The 20,670-nt window shown below is 36.5% G+C and overlaps 1 protein-coding gene across 1 annotated transcript; it reads left to right on the top strand.

Moving 5' to 3' along the window:
• Positions 1-609: 609 nt before the first annotated feature.
• On the top strand, positions 610-20,308 carry LOC140161838 (serotriflin-like). Its single transcript, XM_072185132.1, has 12 exons — positions 610-962; positions 2,339-2,387; positions 3,228-3,364; positions 6,712-6,924; positions 8,142-8,248; positions 10,146-10,233; positions 11,094-11,148; positions 11,748-11,777; positions 12,447-12,539; positions 14,090-14,203; positions 16,569-16,605; positions 20,029-20,308. Coding segments are annotated over exons 1-12 (1,005 nt in total). The 5' UTR covers positions 610-881; the 3' UTR covers positions 20,030-20,308.
• Positions 20,309-20,670: the final 362 nt, after the last annotated feature.

Genomic DNA, 20,670 nt, shown 5'->3' with positions numbered 1-20,670 from the left:
CATTCGGCAACGTTGCATACAAATTTTATTACAAAAGATTAAATAGATCCAGTCTAAGATATCCATTTCATGTGCGCAGCCAGATCAAAAAAGAAACAATATTCAAAAATTCTGGGATGGATTATAATTCCATTAGCGTTTGAATAATAAACCACCACCTGCACAATAATTACAACGAAGAAAAGAGAGATAGGCCTATATGCTACATGTTGCACAGTGTCAACACGCTATATTATAAATATTTTTTTTCATAAAGCTCCATACTCCGTTGGTGATCAATATTCTATTGTTGACACAGATAAAGAAAGTTTACATATGCATTGTGATATACACGTGTGATCGAATTTTCTATTATACAAGCACCTTCTCAAAATTAAATATATCACAATTTTAACTTTCGATTTAAAAATCGTTACGCCAAAAATGCAGTAAAAATGTATCCAGAGCAAACAGTGATGGCCGCTAATTAGTGTATTTAATTTCAAGTTAGTGTATTTAAAACAAAACCTTGGTTTTACCTCAAAACAAATCGAATTTCCTTGTAATAGCAACACCATATGGGATACTAGAGCATGCGCAAATCGTAATAATGTTAATGAATGTGTAGAATAGAACTTGATGGTATCTCATATGATAGTCGTACTATGCTTAGCCTGAGTCGCTCGGCCTATCTCGAACAAAATCGCTATGCGTAGCTATTGAAAAACGAGAGGATTCGCCGTACTATCACGGCAATTTTTGACACGAAGATATAGGGATGATGACGCTGTGTGTTGTCTATATATCCACTCCGCCGTCTATAAGCTTCACCATTCTCTATTGGAACCCCGTTGACATCGCCCGTGACATCGTTACACCCGCATCCACCGAGGACCCAAATCATGGCAGCAATCGGTCTGTTTCTCTTGGCTTTGACTTCCGCAGCTGTTCTGTTCTCACATTCTAACTCCATAGAAAATGAGGTAATTATTTTGTTTTTTGTTTGCTTGTTTGTTTTCTGTTGTTTTACAGGGGGACACGTTTGTCCCCAGTCATCAGGGCCGTCAACTCAAGTTACTACCATCGTAAGGAGATGGTAAGCCAGTAACATTCCAGAGTGTTCCACATACTTTTACTTACTTGGTTATAACTCCAGTAAATAGTTTTGGATTTTAAAACATCTTGCAGCTATGTAAAGTAATGTTTATTGTACACAGACCCTGAGAGACAGGGTGTCCCAATAAAACGCAATCCAACTTTGACTCACAATTTGTACAATTGCTTAAACTGCATTGTCTTTGAATAGGTTTGACGCAAAAATGGTTTATTTGATGACTGAATCCCTTTGTTCTGTTCTAAGACAACTTTATCAGTAATTGACCCATTAGAGAATAAATTTGGAGAAAACCTTCTGATAATTACAAACAATCGCTGAGCAGCAAGGCCTTCCCTCTAAGCTTTTAATCCGATAAGCTGATTATCTATTTGTTTTCATGAATTGGAAGACACTCTTTGATGTATTACTGAGCTCAATCATCTGAAATTACTGGAGCGTGAGCCACCCAGGAAGGTTTTCTCCAAATTCAATTCCTAATGCATATCTTCTCTTGTAGACCACCGATTTTTATTGAAATAAAACTTATGATGTAGCTTACAAAATTTCTCTGACGACCAATTAAAATTCAATACAATCAATAAGTGATGTTTCCTTAATACTATTGTCTATATTGTATAATTGTTTTGTTACAGCCTTTATACTTTGTTCAACGTATAAAAAGCAAAAATTACCCCTTTTTTTGTTACTCCGTGGACGGTCAATAATATGGTGTCCCTACTCTCATTCGCATCACGCAAAACTTATCGTAGGTGTTGCGTCCAACTGAATGTATGCCATAATAAGTTGTAAAGGGTATTTTGATGGACCAATTCTGGAAAATGCTGTGTTTTGGCAAAGGTTCAAAATTTGTAAAATTTTCAAATAACTGGAAACTTGAAATATTTTGTTTGTGCAGATAAAGAAATATAACAGGGTCGATTTGACACCCAATATGTAATCAAACATCAGATTTACCAGATTTTTTATTACATTTAGTATCAAATAAATTATGATTCAATTTTACAACGGCAAGCGGAATGTTTGGGGTTCAAGTCCCCGTACAGGCAGGTATGACCGGTTTTTTTCTCTGGCATTTTTTTAAATATCTGCCAATGAATGTTATGGTTCCATTGTAATTTCATGTTAAATTGCAGTAATGTGCGACGCGTTCTTCTTTCCCCTGAGTTATGACAAATAAAATAAATAAATGACTTCCGAGACACACTCTATCTTTGTTTTTCTAACTTTCTTTTTCATTTTCAGGAGTTTGAACAGAAATGGGGTGTCAAAAATGTAGTACCTGATGTATTAGGTATGTTTACTACAGTAAATGATATACCATAATAAAAACAATATAGGCATTATATACTAAAGTAAGGAGCAACTCAACTAACAAAAGCATTCTAATATCTATCACTATCCCTCGTTATCTGAATTTTAATTCAGTGAGTTTGGGTGGATTCAAAAATGCAATTGGTCTGTAAGTTTTGTATAATAATTTGAGCTCAACATTGCTGCATTTTGTTTTGTATAATGTTTGGTTCTTTCATTTTGTATAATATATATTTCTTATTTTGTTATTATCATGTTCATGTATATAATATTATATAATTTTAATCAGGTCTTCCAGGGAGACCAGTACATTTCTATTGATGGAATTTCCTGAATAAATAACGAATAAATAACGAATAAATAATAAATAAATATCGCTCTCGCCCTCCTCCTCTATCAAATATCGCTCTCGCTCTCCTCCTCTATCACTACTATGTTTGGTTCTTTCATTTTGTATAATATATATTTCTTATTTTGTTATTATCATGTTCATGTATATAATATTATATAATTTTAATCAGGTCTTCCAGGGAGACCAGTACATTTCTATTGATGGAATTTCCTGAATAAATAACGAAATAATAACGAATAAATAATTAATAAATATCGCTCTCGCTCTCCTCCTCTATCACTACTTAGCCCTCCCTCCTCTCTCCATCTCCCTATCCCCCTCCTGCCCACCCTCTCCTCTCTCTCCTTTCTGCACACGACCGTATCAATCAAATTGTAATAACAGTGACAGGTTTAGACTGATGGCGGTTTACATAAGTGATGACTTTCTTTTGTGTTGTGTTTTTTTTTAAATGTGTGTGAATGGTAGGTGACGGCGAAGTCGTGAAAAGACAGACAACTGGTACGATAGTGCATTTCACCCAGGCTGAGAAGGATGCCATATTAAACAGACATAACGAGTTAAGGGGGCAGGTGTCACCTTCAGCACAAGATATGGAGTACATGGTAAATCTGTACTTACTTTGTTTAGTACAAATTGTCTTGTTTGTTTATTCACTTGTTTGCCTAAAATCGTTCAACTCGGGTTCTCTAACATCTTTGATTTTGTAAGCGAACAACGCACTTACGCACATACTATTATGTAAAGCCTATAGGGCCTTATACAAGCTGTGTCACCAAAATTTGGAATTTTTTCTTACAACTAAAATACATCTAGGTGTAAAATGAGTGATGCGTCGGTTATACAAGGAATTTTATTCGGTGTGATTGGGAGATATTAAGGAGTGTTCATAAATACTTTGGTGGGGGGCTGGAAAATATTTTTTCATGTCGAAATTTTTTAACCCCCCTCTTCGCGAACCCAAAACTTTTTGACCCCCCCCTCTTAATGGACCTAAAACTTTTTGACCCCCCCCTCATATTAGGTTCAAAACTATTTTGACCCCCCCCCTCATTTGTACACTATTTTCGCCCATGATGGGGATGAAAATGCCTTTATTGTGACAATGTGCGCATACAGCGCGCAAACGTTTTGTATTTTACACTATTTTGGCCCATGATCAGGGTGAATTTGGTTGGAAAAGGGGTTCCTTGCCACTTTTCTTTTCCTTTGCCCTCCAGATTTTATCTTTCATTTTTCATTCATCTTTGTCATGGGGGCACTTTCCCCCCTTGCCCCCTGGCTACGCTACTGCCGAAATGGGGTGTTTTGCTATTTGCTGGGCCAGTTCGTGTGATCGCGAAGCGCCAAATTGCGCAATTTTACCCTATTTGGGCCCAAAACACGGTGCTTTTCGATGTGCTAAAAAAGTTGCATAAGGCAGTTATTGTTTTTTTTTCTCCTACTAGGATCTTTAGGGGGATGTCCCCCATGGAAAAATTAGGGGGTGGAAACGTGTACCCCGGTTCTCCTAGATTCCTCCACCTATAATTGTAAAGCAACATGATTTAGTTGATAATAAATTAATAATCTGTACTGCATGAAACATTATTGTAAAATTGTCAACACTAAAGAAGAACAAAGTTATTGCAGTCTTTTGGTGATTAAAAGAGCAGATCAGAAGGAACTGACACAAACCTCAAAATTAAGTTATAGACAACAAGACAATTTTTAACACTTCATACTTATATTGAATGACTTTTCAAAATACATAAAGGACCTGATCAAATGCCCTTATCTGGAATGAACTTTTGTTGTGGTTTTAGGGGAACATTTGCGCGCGTAGCGCGCGAAAAAAATTTCAGGCTATTTTATATTTTTTGCTTCGGGACTAATGTTGCTAAAGTTTTTACACACCCCCCTACGTGCCCAAAAACTTTTTAACCCCCCTGTTCATACACCCAAAACTTTTTACCCCCCTTCAGAACGCCTAAAAATTGTATGACCCCCCAACATATTTTCCAGCCCCCCCTACCAAAGTATTTATGAACACTCCCTAATTAACTGCAAATTAATATGCCGTGTCGTTTTTCAATTTGTTCAATCTGTGTGTTTTGAGCCGAGTCTAAGGCATATGCCTAAATTCAAAGTTTGAGTAGGAGGCATCGTGGAAATGTTGAAATTGTTGCCATAAAATTTGTAATTATTTTTACAAGTGCTTGTACGAGTGTATAGTTAATTGACTTGATGCAACAACTACCTGTAATCAAGTAGCAGCATAAGATGAACGTATTTAAGGCGGTTCGTTAAGACAAATAAAGCTGACACACAAGAGCAATAGTATGGGTTCTATAAAGAGATCCCAAAGCTTGATATAATGGGGCATAAATGATTTCTGCCTCAGATGCATGATTTTCACGGGAGGGGAAAAACGTCTAAAACTTTCGTTTTATATTGGCCTTACGTTAAATTACCTCAATACCTATAAGATCAAGATATTTTAATACTAAGAAATAGTAAGAAATGCACTGCAGTTTTCTAGTTATATGGCTAAAACATATAACATATGGCTTCGCCATCCTACTCGCCTTAAAGCACTGATTCTGTCATGATACGTTATTGGTTGTATTGTGCCAAGGATGTTGACCGGAAGTGCACGTTCCCTATTTAATCTGTAACTGTAGCCCACGGTATGAGGGAAACGGAATATCAAAGATGCCCATTTAAAATATGGTGCACCACATGACTCCACTAACTACCCTAATGATTACACCATGGCCTCATTTCAAATATTTAGTTTTAGTTTTGGTTTTGGTTTTGGTCACGTGGTTTCCTATTGTCCTGCCTAACCACTTGAATCATAAGATATCGAACTCATTGTTTCTACCTTTTGTTTAAAACCGAACATTTGTGTCAGTCAGTTTCGGTTTTGGTTTCAGTTTCTTATAAGTGGTGTGAATCGTACAATTATTTGATTTGAAGTTACCTACTCTATGTATACAAAAGAAATGTTTAAATTTCGCAGTGTAATATTCACGAGGAGAGAAATCGAGCATGGTAATCTACATTGAAAGACGTGGTTTACAAAACCGAATAAGCCTAGGCCAATTCACCTGTGAAAAAATATAGACCATCGAAATATTTGCATTCGACATTACAAAAGGGGCCACTATTAAATTGTATAGGTGCTATAAACAAAAGCGATTCATGTCCTTAATCCCATGTACCAGAATCGATGGAAGGCCTTTATATGACCTCTAATAACCTAATGACTTTTACTGAAGCAATTTTTACTGCAAAAGTAGAAGATAGAGGGAGAAGAGATTGTTGTGTGTGTGTGTGGGGGGGTGGTTGGAGGGCAAGGGGGATATGGGCCGGGAGAGAGAGAAACAGATGAGAGAGAGCATTGGAAGTGAAAGAGAAGGGGGAGAAGAGCTCGAGATGAAGATATCGAATGTAGGGGAGGAGGAGGGGGAAAGGGGTAATTTAGGGAAGAGGTGGTTATATAGGGAGGGGAGCCACCTCTTAAAGAGGTATGGGTTGTGCTTCCCGGGTATAATAAACTAATTAATAATCAAATCATCTCCATGCATCGTTTATGTTTCATACAAACAAACAAATCCCCCACCCCGCCCCATACGCGCATGTATATGATTTCAAGGCCTAGAACTCGTGAGTGTAAATATATGCCACCTACCTTCGACAGAGAGCATCAACTGTCGTCCGCGGGATAGATTTCCGATATCAATCATGATAATAATTATGTTAGCACAATAGGCTATTGTATACTTCTGGTTATATACCCTATACTGTGTCCTCCCAGCATAATAGTGTTATGATTGCAGACCAGATCAGCTCTACTTTTTAATCCCTTGATTTTTGGTTTCTGAACAAAAGAGAAACCACAACTAAATATTTGAAATGAGGGCATGTATAAATCTATTTTTGTTTCTCTTCCTTTCAAATTATCTAGTATTGGGATGACAACAATGCTAAAACGGCTGAACAATGGGTCGCTACTTGTACATGGGGACACAGTCAAAGCGGTGAAAATATGTGGGCTACTCCTGGCACTTTGGGCTCACCTCCGGGTGGCCTTAGTGCGACCAATAGTTGGGCCAGGGAAACAAAAAACTATGACTTTGACGCAAATACTTGCTCGGGCGTATGTGGTCATTACACTCAAGTAAGTCTGTAATACTTATAGTTCTGGTCCTTTTAAAATTGCATTTCAACTCATCGATAATGCCTTTAAGATTAAGCTGTCTAAACATTCAAAGAAAATGTACGTATTTAGCCTCTCATTTTAGCAACCGTTGTGATAAGCTTGTCAATGTGAGCAAGTGAGGGAACAGCATTTAAAATTTATGTAATGAATTAAGTTTCAGGTAATGATACGATAGGAATAATAAGTTGCGATTATATCTCGTATAGAGTCTGTTTTTTGGAGCAATTGTACTAGTCATGACCCAAAAATTCTAATTTTTAGTATTATTCTTTATTATTGTTAATTCTTGTTAAAATATTGATTTTTTGACACATTGGTAATGTTTACACAAGTCCCAAATTTCACTCAATTGGAATCTGCCAAATTCACTCTGTTTGTAGGACAACAGAGCAATTTTAAATTAATGTCGTTTACATCTTCCATAGAGCACCAAGGTTAATCGGCAAAGATAGAAAGGTTTTGTTTTTCAGTTTACCTTATTATTTCGGCTTAATATGGACAATAAACCTTCCTAATATTATTCCATATTTTAAGCAAAGAATAACACAGTAATATTTAGATTTCAAAGTATAAATTCGAAGAAAAAAAGTCACGTTTTCCAATCCAGTATGTTGCCTATCTCAGTGGTTTATGCCAATCGAACCTTTGTTGGATGGTATGACGTCATCGAACGATGGTGACGCCCTCTGGATCAAATGGTCATATACGTGAACGTGACTCAATTGGAAGGCCCCTCGTCGCCGTTCATAAGGATCCAGATAGACTCCCTTAACCATCTGGTGTTTCTAGTGTCGTCCATGGCTTAGAACTTCACCAGAGCCACGTGTAAGACCCGCAGTCAATTAAAATGAAATCATCAATTGCAGAACACACCAAGAAGGAGAACCATCTCATAAACTGGGGCAATCCAAAAATCCCAATATTTTTTCTGTATGCTTGAAAATGCACTCAATGTTACATTTTTATATAGACAGTAAGGCATATATCTATTTTTGCAATCCCGTCGAAAAATAATTCATAATCCTGCAGTATCAGACTATCAATATCCATTGGTTTTGAAAAAGTTGGTTCAAGGTATCCTAATTCCAGTTTTAGAGCCTTATTAAGCCTTGGGGCTCTTACTTTTATGATATTACAATCTTAATAAAAAGTAATATGATTCGTTTTATATAAAGCTTGCGTGGTCAAATACAAACCGTCTTGGATGTGGAGCAGCGTTTTGCCCGGATTCTGCAGGAAGTGAGTCTGGAGACTGGATTGTAGCTTGTCATTATTCGCCATAGTAAGTATTTAGCCATGGGATTCATGCTTGATAATCATTTTTGTAACATAAGGCATAATGTTATGATTGCCGGAGATGATGATCAGGATGATCATATGTAAATGAGAATGTACACAATGACCTGCGCATGCACGGCTATAGAGGTTTTTTTGCCGGGTCAACATTTGCATCACATAATACATTTACATGATATGTGAGGCTGGATTAAAATTCTACCGGGGTTCGAACCCACAACCTTTGGATTAACGGTCAAGATCCTATAGCACTACGCTACGAGCCATTCTGCCAGAAATGCGTTTGTTCATCTTATACTTATTGATTACAGAATAAAGTGCATACACAATTACACACGATATACTATTACTTTATTAGTATTACTAAAAGTATATAATCTCCGATCAATAATGAAGCTTGCCTCTGATTATGCAGTTCCTATGCAATTGTTTATCGGTAAACATACACACAACTCCGGGAATGTGTACACGCTATGCAATATTGATCAGCCAATCAGAAGGCAAATTGCTTCAAGTGACCATGAGGCGATGCATTGCGTGATCAATATGCATAAAGTTTGCGGGACCGGGTGGTTTCCGACCAATATTTATGAAAACTTATGAATATTTATGAATATTGCATGGGACTACATATAGGGAAAATACCCGAATTGTGTCCAAATTTGGTTCCAGTACACCTCATGGTCCATACTATAGAGTGAGTTTGATATTTGAATGGTAGCACACAGCCTTCTGTACGTGTCAGCCCCATGTCAGCGCTGAACCTCGTATCATGTATTGTCAATGGCATTATCGGGCCTCGATTCACTACAAAACAGTGAAATTCTTGGTTGAAATCACATCAAGTACATGTGTCGGTTTTGTAATTTTTTTGGCATGTAATATGAAGATAAAGTATTCAACTCAATATTAATTGTGATATTTTGGCTTAAGGGGTACTACACCCATGTGGTAAATTTGTGACAATTTTGCATTTTCTCAAAAAAATAATAACACACTGGTAACAAAAGTTATGTATATTATTGGGGCAAGGAATCCAATTACTACACTGAAATTTCAGTGACTCAAGACAAGCGGTTCAGTATAACAGGAAACGAGGTACATCCTAGCGGTACCTTATTTCTTATCATAAATAACAAACCGCTTGCCTGGGGTCACTGAAATTCCAGTGTAGTAATTGGATTCCTTGCCCCTATAATATACATAACTTTTGTTACCACTGTGTTATTAGTTTTTGAGAAAAATGCAAAAATAGACACAAATTTATCGAGGGGTGTAGTACCCCTTAAATACATTTGTTTAGCAAGATACGGCTTTCGAAAGGAGTGGATACGTGCAGTTAGCCTATACCGACGAGTATCTGATTAGTACGTAGTCAATTCACCACACTCGGGTACGGGTGAATGGGAGATGTCCTAGAAAATTTTCTAATGTTTGGATTTGGGGGATTCCGCTCCTCTCTCCCATTTTAAGTACCCCTGCCACCCCGGTTTCGCCATCCCTGCCATGTGAGGAACTTTTTTTTTCTTTTTTTTTTTTTTGTGGGGAATAAATCATTGCCGATTTTAATAAGTCTCCTAATAAGTCTCCTTCATCTGAAACTTGCAGAACCTTTTAGAAGAGTCCCCATGACACCCATATTCCCCACAAAGAGGGTGTGGGGAATGTGTTATATGTGTGTAAGGGTGAAATATACCATCAGATGGAAAAGAAAATCGAATAAGATTGGAAAGTATGCGGGGTGTACGTTTGTGTGGATGTGTGAGTATGATATGGTATGTTCTACCGTTGAGAAGTAAATAAATAGGCTTAGATAATAAGGGGCTTTAAATAATTTAATATTATTGCAAATTAATAACGTCACATTGGTTCATATTGTTTAGCGGAAATACCGGTGGTAGACCATACGAAAAGGGACCAAGCTGTGCATGGTGTAGATCTGGATCGGGTTGGTGCATTAAAAAACATGCAGTAAGTAGATTTCAATACATATAATGAGATCAGTGCCCCAGTGGCGGCACCAAAACGTCTTTTTAGGGGAAGGGGAAACATTTTGACAACAATGTGACTTTTGCCTTGACTGAGGGCATATCGAAGTTTGCAAGATTCCCCGTAGTGCCGCCATTGATAAAGACAACTTTAATTGTAGGTGATTTTTTTTCGGATTGGTAAAATGCAAGCTTTGCCACTGGGCCTGAATTATTTGATACCCTTTACTTTCGTTCTAGAATATCGTCATCCAAAACTCGCTAAGTAAAAACTTACGTGTACAAATCGAACCTAATAATAATAATAATAATAATAATAATAATAATAATAATAATAATAATAATAATAATAATAATAATAATAATAATAATAATAATAATAATAATAATGAACCATGCTTATATAGCGCTTCACATCGTCCGCGCCAGCTAAAGAATTATTTTGGATAGCCATCAAAGCACGTGTTTTATAAAGTGCCCATCGGCCGCTGAGAGTAGCTTCTATTACAATATAAGCTTATACTTGCACTCCGCGCTCGGTGAGTGATTGGCCATGTTGGTTAAACACCAATCGTTGGCTAAAACCAATCGCTAATTGAGTAGCGATGCATTTATGAATAAATACAAGTTAAACCTATTATCACTGACTTATTGAAGGTCGAATCTTTCAATGGTCTGTAAACTAAGGGACAATAAGATCACATTCCTCGTGGTTTCATATTGAGATAAATTGATTTTATTCCTAGTTATAATGAAAATCGACTTTTGATATCATATATTCTCAAACTGTTGAATACATCACATTATTTTCGGTCAATTTAAAATCTTTCGGTGGAATTGCAGTTAAATATATGTGTTGAAGAATATGATAATAGTATCTTAGTGGATCGAACTTCCAGTGAGTGTATTGAAAACAAAAGCTGACAAATAAAGAAGCAAAAGAGCATGCGCAGATCGTAAAAATGAGTCATTTCAGACACGCCACATTCGTAATGGGGAAGAAACGTGTATTTTTATTTTAACCGGTGGTGTGCTAAGTCTGAGTCGATCGGCCCATCTCGAACAAACTCGCCATGCGCGGCTGTTGAAGAACTAGCGGATTCGCCCTACTATCATGGCAATTTGTGACACTAAGGTATAGGGATGATGACGCTGTGCGCTTTACACCGAAGTCTCTAAGCGCTTAAACAAAGATACATAGACAAAAACATAATAACAAAACATTAGTATCTAATTTTAAATAAGTTTTCAGAGACGTTTTAAAATGATTAACAGTCTTAACGTAAAATCACCGACTTCAATAGCTGATGACTCGGTAAACAGAACAAAACAAAGGTGAACATTTTAAAGTCACGATTTTTTAATAGCATTGTTAGCCCGAATGTATTTTCTGGTAGTTGAATGTAACAAATACATATCGTGTACATAAATGAGTACACTTCACGTGTTTCAGCAAATAATGACATTTTTATTTACATTACTTTGTGTATATTTCAGGAGATTGTAAAACAGACGGCGTCACATGCGGTAAGAATGATAGAAATTTTGATTTTGAATAAATTGACTGCTTTCATAGATTAAAAACATTTAAATGTACTTGCTTAAGCTTAGCAATCTCTCATATTTGATTTGGGCCAGGATATAGTTAGGATTAGGGTCAGCATATAGTCCGACGTTTTTCCGTCCTGTTCTTGGTTGCTGTTTTCGCTGTGTGCGAAGCTTTAATGTTCTTAATTTATACATTTGATGGTTTCCATGGGTCCTGCTTTCGTCAGGATTAGCTGTGACTTCTTCAATTTTCAGGATAAAACTGCTCCTTACTGAGTCTTTTGAGAGCCGCCATTTCTTAAGTAAATAAGTGGCGATCTACTATATCATTGGCAAGGGGCTGCCCACAATTTGTAGACTTAGGCAGTCTACATGAAGAACTCATAATAGATTGTCCAGACGAAGTCAGAGCTTTATTTGCTCCATGGACATCATCTGCATCTGCAGGCACCTGAATGGCATTTATACTTGTCAGACGGAGAACCCGGAAACCCTAAAATTTACGGTAAAATAAACTTTTAAGTGCATCAAACAGTCGTATATGTTGTAAATTATTCAGATTTTTTGCTTACAACCAGTCAAGCACACGTTTTCCTGGTTGCAGCGTGTACTTCATGTACTAATTCTGCTCTTACTGCTTCTTCTCAGATTGTCCCATTAAGTGTCAGAATTGTGGCACTAAGAATGACAATGAATGCACATGTTCTTGTCAGAATGGATGGTGGGGACCAGATTGCCAGGGTAAGTAGGCTTATCATGCTTATAGAGAAATTTAGAAAATGGTGCCGAAATTACCTTATAAGAGGCTATACAATAGTGCGAAAATAACCCTTTTTGTCGGTCGCGTATTTGTTTTGCAACCACAGTGGACCGCAAATTAGCTCCTGACAAATGCGACAGAAAGTGGACTGGAGTCATGAATGATTCGAACAATGTATACATCCTCAGGTGTAGATGAGTTGACCTATGACGTCACGTATATATTTAATTCAGGACACCCTCTGTTGTTTCACACAGGGCAAAATAATACAGTAGTGTCTATGGCAGACCACATAAAATATTTGCAAACTTCAATGTGCAAAACCTTTGTCTTAATTTATAACAGGGGCTAGTGTATTATGAAGCTTGTATATAGCACCTGTAGTTTGATAAAATCTGGTATCACTTCCTCCATGCAGACTATCTTTTCCCGGCAGTTTTTATTATCTCAGACCAACAGAGCAAATGTTATCACTTGTCAACTCTGGCGGTTCAGGACACGCGTCACGTTCAAAATAGATGGGTATCAATATTATTACAAATTGAAAAGCAACACACTTACAGTGAAGGTCGTTGTCAAATTCCAACGGGTTTAGAGAGCCATTATTTTGCCTTGACAACACATAACACATTTAGAATTGTTTGTGAAGATTATATGATTACGTGTTAATCCAATTCACCAGTAGTTAAAAGTGCATTTCTTGATCCACAGCCTCATCCTCCCACTGTTCTAAAAAAAGTTGAGATTTTTATAATTTCTTTAGCAAAAATATCGTCAAATTTGAATTACAACAGTGGCCTATGGAGCAGTGTCATACACATAATCATGCATAACCCGCAAACGCAAAACCGGAATCAAATGAAATTTTGAGAATAAGTTTTTTTCGTGCATATCTACTGAAAAACGTCATAAAAAGAGGATGTTAGGATCACGAGATTCTGCTATAATTATGCTTAAGTATTGTTTTTCCAGCAACACTTGTTTATTTATTTGTTTGTATGGATTTGCTTCAGCTTTCTATTTGTCTTATTATCTATACCGGTACATCATGTACATTGTACAATTATATTCAATACGGAAATTAGCCCGAAACTTCACAATGGAAGAAAGTCCAGTTTTAGAAACACGGTGAAACCGAAGAACCCGAAAAAAACGCTCGGCGGCGAGTATGGACTAGAAACTAAATGTACATAAAGTTGTCGGGAGTGGCCGGGTTTCGAACCTTCGTGGTGCAAATGAAATATTGGTGCTAGTGAAATATTTTGTGTCGCAGGATCATTATGCTCCTGATCCGGGTTCCAGAGCACTATATTTTAGTGTCCTAGGAGTATATTGCCCCAGGAGCATTACACCTTTATGAGTTGAGGCCCACTGCAGTAGTTCTTGCAATACTCATGACACAAAATAAAACGGCTTAGGCTTAGTGGTAATATGAGAGCATCACATAAAGAATGTCACCATAATAAAGTATTTTTATAATTTGTTTCAAATGTTTGTTAACGAATAATAAGAATCACATTTTTTTTTGCAGAGGAATGTAAGGATGAAGTCGGCTATAGCTGGTGTTGGTCAGGTTACAGTGGTTCATGCCAGAGCTACTACTATTTAATTGCTAAACATTGTCCAGTTATGTGTGGTGATTGCGGTGAGTAAACGTATTACCCATATCTGTTTTCAAAATAGCTTGAAATACAGGTTTAGACTATTTGGCAGGCCTGTCATCTCAGTACCAAAAAATATTGATAATAGAGGAGAGCAATAATGCATTAATAACGACTATACCACGTGGGCTTATCACTATTTAGACTTTAAACACTTTCACTACGTTTCTAAACATGTTTAAGACCTAAACACAAAATGTCAAATTTGAGGACTAGACTTCGTGTGTTCAATTTCTAAAACAACTCTGCTTCGACTTCTTATAGAGCCATTCCATGTCAACTCCAGGTATGTGCACCGCAGCACCTCTTCAATTTTTTTTTTCTGTGTGGTGGTAGATATTGATGAGAAAGTAAAATCCTGAAAATTTGAGCTTCATACTCCATTTCGTTTTCCCGTGGCATCAATTTGAAATTTAGGGGTTCAGCGTAAAAATGTGTCTCAACGTTACAGACTATGTTTGGAGGTCCATAAATGTCATTCATAAAAGGTCCATTCAAATCTGGCATCAGAAAATTTGTGACTTCTTTACTTTAAAAGATATAGGGCCCTCAAAATGCAACTTCGTCCATCCAGGACCAACTTTTGAAGTCAGAACTTCAAAAGTAAAAATAATTTTACTGTCCATTTTTTTTTTGCCAGTCAGAGCCCTTTGGTAGGACATTACTCTTATCCAATATTGAGCCTATTAGAATACTTTTAGCTGAGATATTACCCATGCAAAACTCCAATTGTACATTTTTGTACATTTTGACCCCCTGAAAACCAATGTCAGACATTTTGCCCCACCATCAACTTCAGGTGTGTTGGAAATATGTTCTTGGGCAACATTTCGGAGAGATATTGGCTTTGGGTCTCGATGACTTTGCTTTAAAAACATCAGTTTGCCTACTCACATATATGTCATTCCAACCACATCAACATCATCCCCTCAAATTTTGCTGAAAATTATTTCTAGCATACCTCTATATGAGCATAATTTTAAAATTTTTGATATACAGGCTGAGTCAAAAAGAAGTAAACTCATGCTTGAGTGGCTATAACTAGAGAGATCTGTAAGAAATCTGCAAAAAATGAAAATATCATTGGAAAGCGCAAATTTTACACATCTAAATAAAAAAAGAATTGTTGCAATTGCTCACAGCAAACTAAAGTTAAACTCATTTGAATATAACCAACCATATTTGTAGCTGCACACGGCTGATTGATTTTCATCCTCTTCAATTTCGAATCAACAAAGTGCTAACAGGATTTATTGTTGAATTGGCAATTTTGCTTTTAATTAATTACAAACAGCGTCCCCAGGATGAAGTCCATGGCGGTACTGTAGTTTGTAGGGATACCAATTCAAGTCTTTACGAACGATCCGGCAGAAACTTGATTGGGAATGTTGGGTTAAGGATTGCGTCTTGAGCTGATCTTTGGATATTGCTGTAACACATGTCTAACTCTAGCAATGTTCACTTGTGATCTAGCAGTAGGTGATCTGCCTGAAGCTTCCGGCTGTCTGTTCCTTAGTGTCCCGTGCACATTGAGCTTGTTCACATTCTTATATACTGCTCCTTACATGAAGGTCTATGCTTACATGGAATCCGATTAGCTGTGGGAAATTGGAGACGAAAAAGACGCTGATTTTCATGATATTTCGTCGACAGAAACGTGCGCTCCCGTGCGGTAAATTGTTGTGCCATGTTGTCATTTGGCCCGTTTCATTATAATGTAGTGCAATGAGGCAAAATTCAAATTGAAAAGAACCCTTTAACAGGTAGGAATTATTTATCAAAACCACACCTGCCACGTAACTTTATTTGCATTTGAATATCGCGCCTTACCAATCAATACAATAGGTACTTGGGAAATGAAACCACGTGCAGCTACAAAAATGGGTGGTTGTATTCAAATGAGTATAACTAGAGTTTGATGCGAGCAATTGCAACCATTCTTTGTTCATTTACAAGTGTAGAAGTTGCTCTTTCTGATGTTTTCATTTTTAATTAGCAGATTGCTTACAGATAGCCGACGATCATATGAAAATTATACCTTTCATATTGTAGATATATATTTCCCCCCAATTTTTAAATGATGCAAGCGGGAAATATTTTTCGCCCCCGCCCCCCGAGATATTTATTTGCGCCCCACTTCGACCAAGAAAGCTTGCTATGCCTCTGTTTGACGAACACCGTCATATAATAATAGTCGTTTAAATTTGCAAAGATCTTGACACCAATGAAGATGCTATAGGCAAGGACAAACATATCTACGACGTGAAAACTGATGCATGTCGCTAGAGATAGAAGTATGAATAGTCATATTTGTTTATGATATTTTATCCCCATTTTGTTTCATTGCAGGAGTGGCAACTGGAAGCGAACCACCGTGTAATGAATGGTAAGTTTACATGGATCAAAGAAGATTTTCGAAACTATTTTGGGCAATTTGAAGGGTAGGCAAAACCTACAATTGTGCATGCTTTCATATAATCGCAATCACAAGTATTCATAATCTTGAGCAGCTTGAGTATATTACTCTTAAGGGTAGACGAGGTATTGTTGGTCGAAGCAACCTAAAAATCGATTTTCATTACCTAGTTCAATATATTATTGAAAATTAACACCTTGATGTTTTGTAAAAGTCCATTCTTCAAATCGTATACTTTGCAAACTTGCTTAATTTATTGTTGTTAATGAGTTATGTACGTTTTACAAAAGTGTTGTTGTTTCAGCCCTCTTTACAACGTAACTCAAGAACCGCAGCACCTATAAAAGTATATCTGTGATATTTTAATTCTTCTACACGCTCGCTATGAATTGAGCAATGTAGTTTTGCCAAAAGCTCACTACCATTCGTAAGATGCTGTGAACTACCAAATCACAACAGTTTAAAATAATTAATAACCTTAACCTTACCATTTCTTAACCAAATGAGTTCATCCGAGCTTCGGCTGGACTATTGTTTTTCATTGGTCTCTTTTAGCCGCCGCCGCTTTCTTCTTCTTTCATTCTTCTATCAATCTCGTATAATTTGCTGTAGCTCCTATATTATTTGACCGATTATGACCATTTTTATGTTTTGATGAATCCAAATGTGTGAAAATAATTGAATTCAACATAATAATGATAAAATTGGATGCTTTACGCCCAATATTATTGGTCTCGCTATCAGGGTTTTTTTTTAATCAGCCTCATGCTATGTACACTCAGAACGCAGGACAACCGATTCTTTTGTTCTGCTTAGTCGCGCTAAAAGTCGATCGTACATGTTAAAATCAGCACAATTCAGAGATACACCTTTTTGCTATGAAATTAATTTTCTCGGTCAAATATAAAGCAATATTTTTTTCTTCAGTAATGTCAGTTAAAAACATAGTGCTTGGATATACATTTTTTTTGTTAAATCCTGGTGTAAAAATTAAGCATCAAATTGTGTCTTTAAGTGTGATATTTTAGATTTTTATAGGCCTTTAGTTCGCCCGTGAGCTTTTTACGGAATTCATTTTTAGCGTCTCAAACTAATATAGTTGGCTAAAGAAAGATATTTCCCACCTCTGTAAGGCACATCGCGTGGGTCTATTATATTATAGTTTTGTCAGAAATTCCGTTTTTATTTTACCTTTTTTTCCCTTCATGCTCCGAAAATGTCAAACTCAGTACTTTATCTCGAGATCAACCAGCAGAAATAATCGATATTTCCATTGATTGTCATCCAGGTCGCTTTTCCATTGAAAGCCAGGATTGCCCGACCAGCGATTTGGTAGCCCAAATCCCCAATTGGGTGTTCTGGTAAATGAGGTGAATTTTGAAATTTGCTACCATGATAGCCTGCAATTTCAATTTATAGGGCCTATGGATTCCATGATTATGAAAACCATTTTGTCTGTTTGTTTGTTTGTTTATTTATTTATTTACCCAGGATGAGGTCCATGGGAAAATCCACTGTCCAAAAAAAAAAAAAAAAGTTATTATAGGGGATTTTAATTTTCTGTCCCTCCTATCTCCAGGTGAATTTTGTATCGCGGGTTGGCATTTTCATTACACCCTTCGGACTTGTGTTCGGGTTTGTTTTTAATTGGACATGTAGGCCTATTTGTCATAATTTAGCGCTAAAGGACCTACTTTCTAAATGTATAGCTATAGCTGTGCTATATAATATAAATATTATTATGTAACGGTATACATGTAATATTATGTAGGCCTATGGGGGTGGGGTGGGTGCAGAGGTGTGTGAGGTGGGTAGTGGGGGTGTATGTAGGGATGGTAGGGGTGGTACTCAACACATTTTAACCATGACTTTCAATGCAAGGCTCATTGTTGCCACAAATGTTGTTTTTCCTTTAGGTCATTTAATAGGTTTTTATAAACTTCCATGTTTAACCAAGCATTGTTTTGGCTGCTTCATTATGACTTTCGGTGGGTTTCCAAAAGCAATTTCAAACAAACACAAACAAAAGGCACCATACCCAGTCACCTTCATGACAATTGAAACACTAGGTCAAGTATTAACATACAAGTTATTCTGTTTTTAGGCAAGCAATTTTTAATTAATTGCTTGAACCTTTTTTTTTTTTAAAAAAAACCTGTTTAAATTAACAATGATAATGAATGGTTCTTATAAGGCACAATAAATCTTCCGATGAGGAACTCAAAGCGCGTAAAGCACGAAATTGACAAACAAACATAAAAACAATCAATTTACAAAAATTGGATTTAAGCTGGTGTTTAAATAACGAAAGTCTGGGGATGTTACGAAGGTTATTTGGAAGTGTGTTCGAAACAATTTTGCTTGATAAAACATACAGCGTAATATTTATGTTTTGTAAATGAACGGTTTGTTTAAAATATTGCCCAATTGTAAGCTGTAAGATTGTTGATTTTTTTTACCAAATGTTGGGCAAAGTTGTTTTGAGGAGAAGCAAATTTCAACACATTGGTCCGATGATCACGGTGATGATGAAATCAAATAATTAATCACTCACGTGAGGAAAGATCCTCATAACATGATCAGTGTCATAGGAGCGCTAGGCCTGGGAATTTCTTTACTATATTGAAGTTCTGGCAACACTGTAGCCAGGCCGGGCACCCAGAGATATCGATCCACAATGCTAATATTAGCCTCAGATTTCGCGCGTGGATTTTGAAAATTTTCAGCCGGCAGTAAAAAATGTTGAAATCAAAACGGAAATTCTGACAAAACTATGATATATTGCTCACGGTGATGTGCGTTAGAAAGTTGGGGAAAATCCTTCATTAGCGAATGAACTATATTACTCTTACACTAAATGACTGAATTTCACGCCTAAGTTTAACACTAGGATTTGAAAAAAAAATACAGTATCAAGCATTACAGTTTTTCCTGACATTTACTGAAAAAATGAAAATTATTGCTTTTCATTTGGCCGAGAAAATTAATTTTACATTGAAAAGGTGTAACTCAAAATTGTGCTCATTTAAACACCAAATTCGATCGTTTGTATTGCCTCATTAAACATGTTAAATGACGAGTGAGCTAAGCAGAACAAAATAATCGGTTGAGATTGTGTATCAGTGACCAATCAATATTTTTTATCACAGGCATGGAGGAGAAAAGGCAACACGTTTTTTGTTTTAGGAAATTAAAATTTGTAATTAGAATTTTGATATAAAGGGGAACCATTCTTGTGAGCGAACGCAAAGCGGAATGCAATTTCCAACCAAACATTATATTCTCCATTCCTCCCTGCAAAACAAGATATGTTCCTAAAATGTACGGATCACGTGAATTTTGTTCATCTAAAGCGTTTTTAATAACATGTCGTATGTTTGCATTTTGATACAGATGAGATCTGACCCGTCTATGGTCTACCAAGTCGAAGACGACTTCCAGATACCACGCTTAAAGTTTAAATATTAAATACAATGGAATAATAGTAAATGACCTTACGTTATAAGTCCCTTATCACTAATTATAGTAAATGACCTTACGTTACAAGTCACTTATCACTCATTATAGTAAATGACCTTACGTTACAAGTCCCTTATCACTCATTATAGTAAATCAACTTACGTTACAAGTCACTTATCACTTATTATAGTAAATGACCTTACGTTACAAGTCCCTTATCACTCATTATAGTAAATGACCTTACGTTACAAGTCACTTATCACTCATTATAGTAAATGACCTTACGTTACAAGTCACTTATCACTCATTATAGTAAATGACCTTACGTTACAAGTCACTTATCACTCATTATAGTAAATGACCTTACGTTACAAGTCACTTATCACTCATTATAGTAAATGACCTTACGTTACAAGTCACTTATCACTCATTATAGTAAATGACATTACGTTACAAGTCACTTATCACTCATTATAGTAAATGACCTTACGTTACAAGTCACTTATCACTCATTATAGTAAATGACCTTACGTTACAAGTCCCTTATCACTCATTATAGTAAATGACTTACGTTAC

This window comes from Amphiura filiformis, chromosome 10, assembly GCF_039555335.1.
Source record: "Amphiura filiformis chromosome 10, Afil_fr2py, whole genome shotgun sequence".
Lineage (NCBI taxonomy): Eukaryota > Metazoa > Echinodermata > Ophiuroidea > Amphilepidida > Amphiuridae > Amphiura > Amphiura filiformis.
The sequence above is the reverse complement of the archived record's forward strand: the minus strand, read 5'-3'. Positions and strand labels throughout refer to the sequence as shown.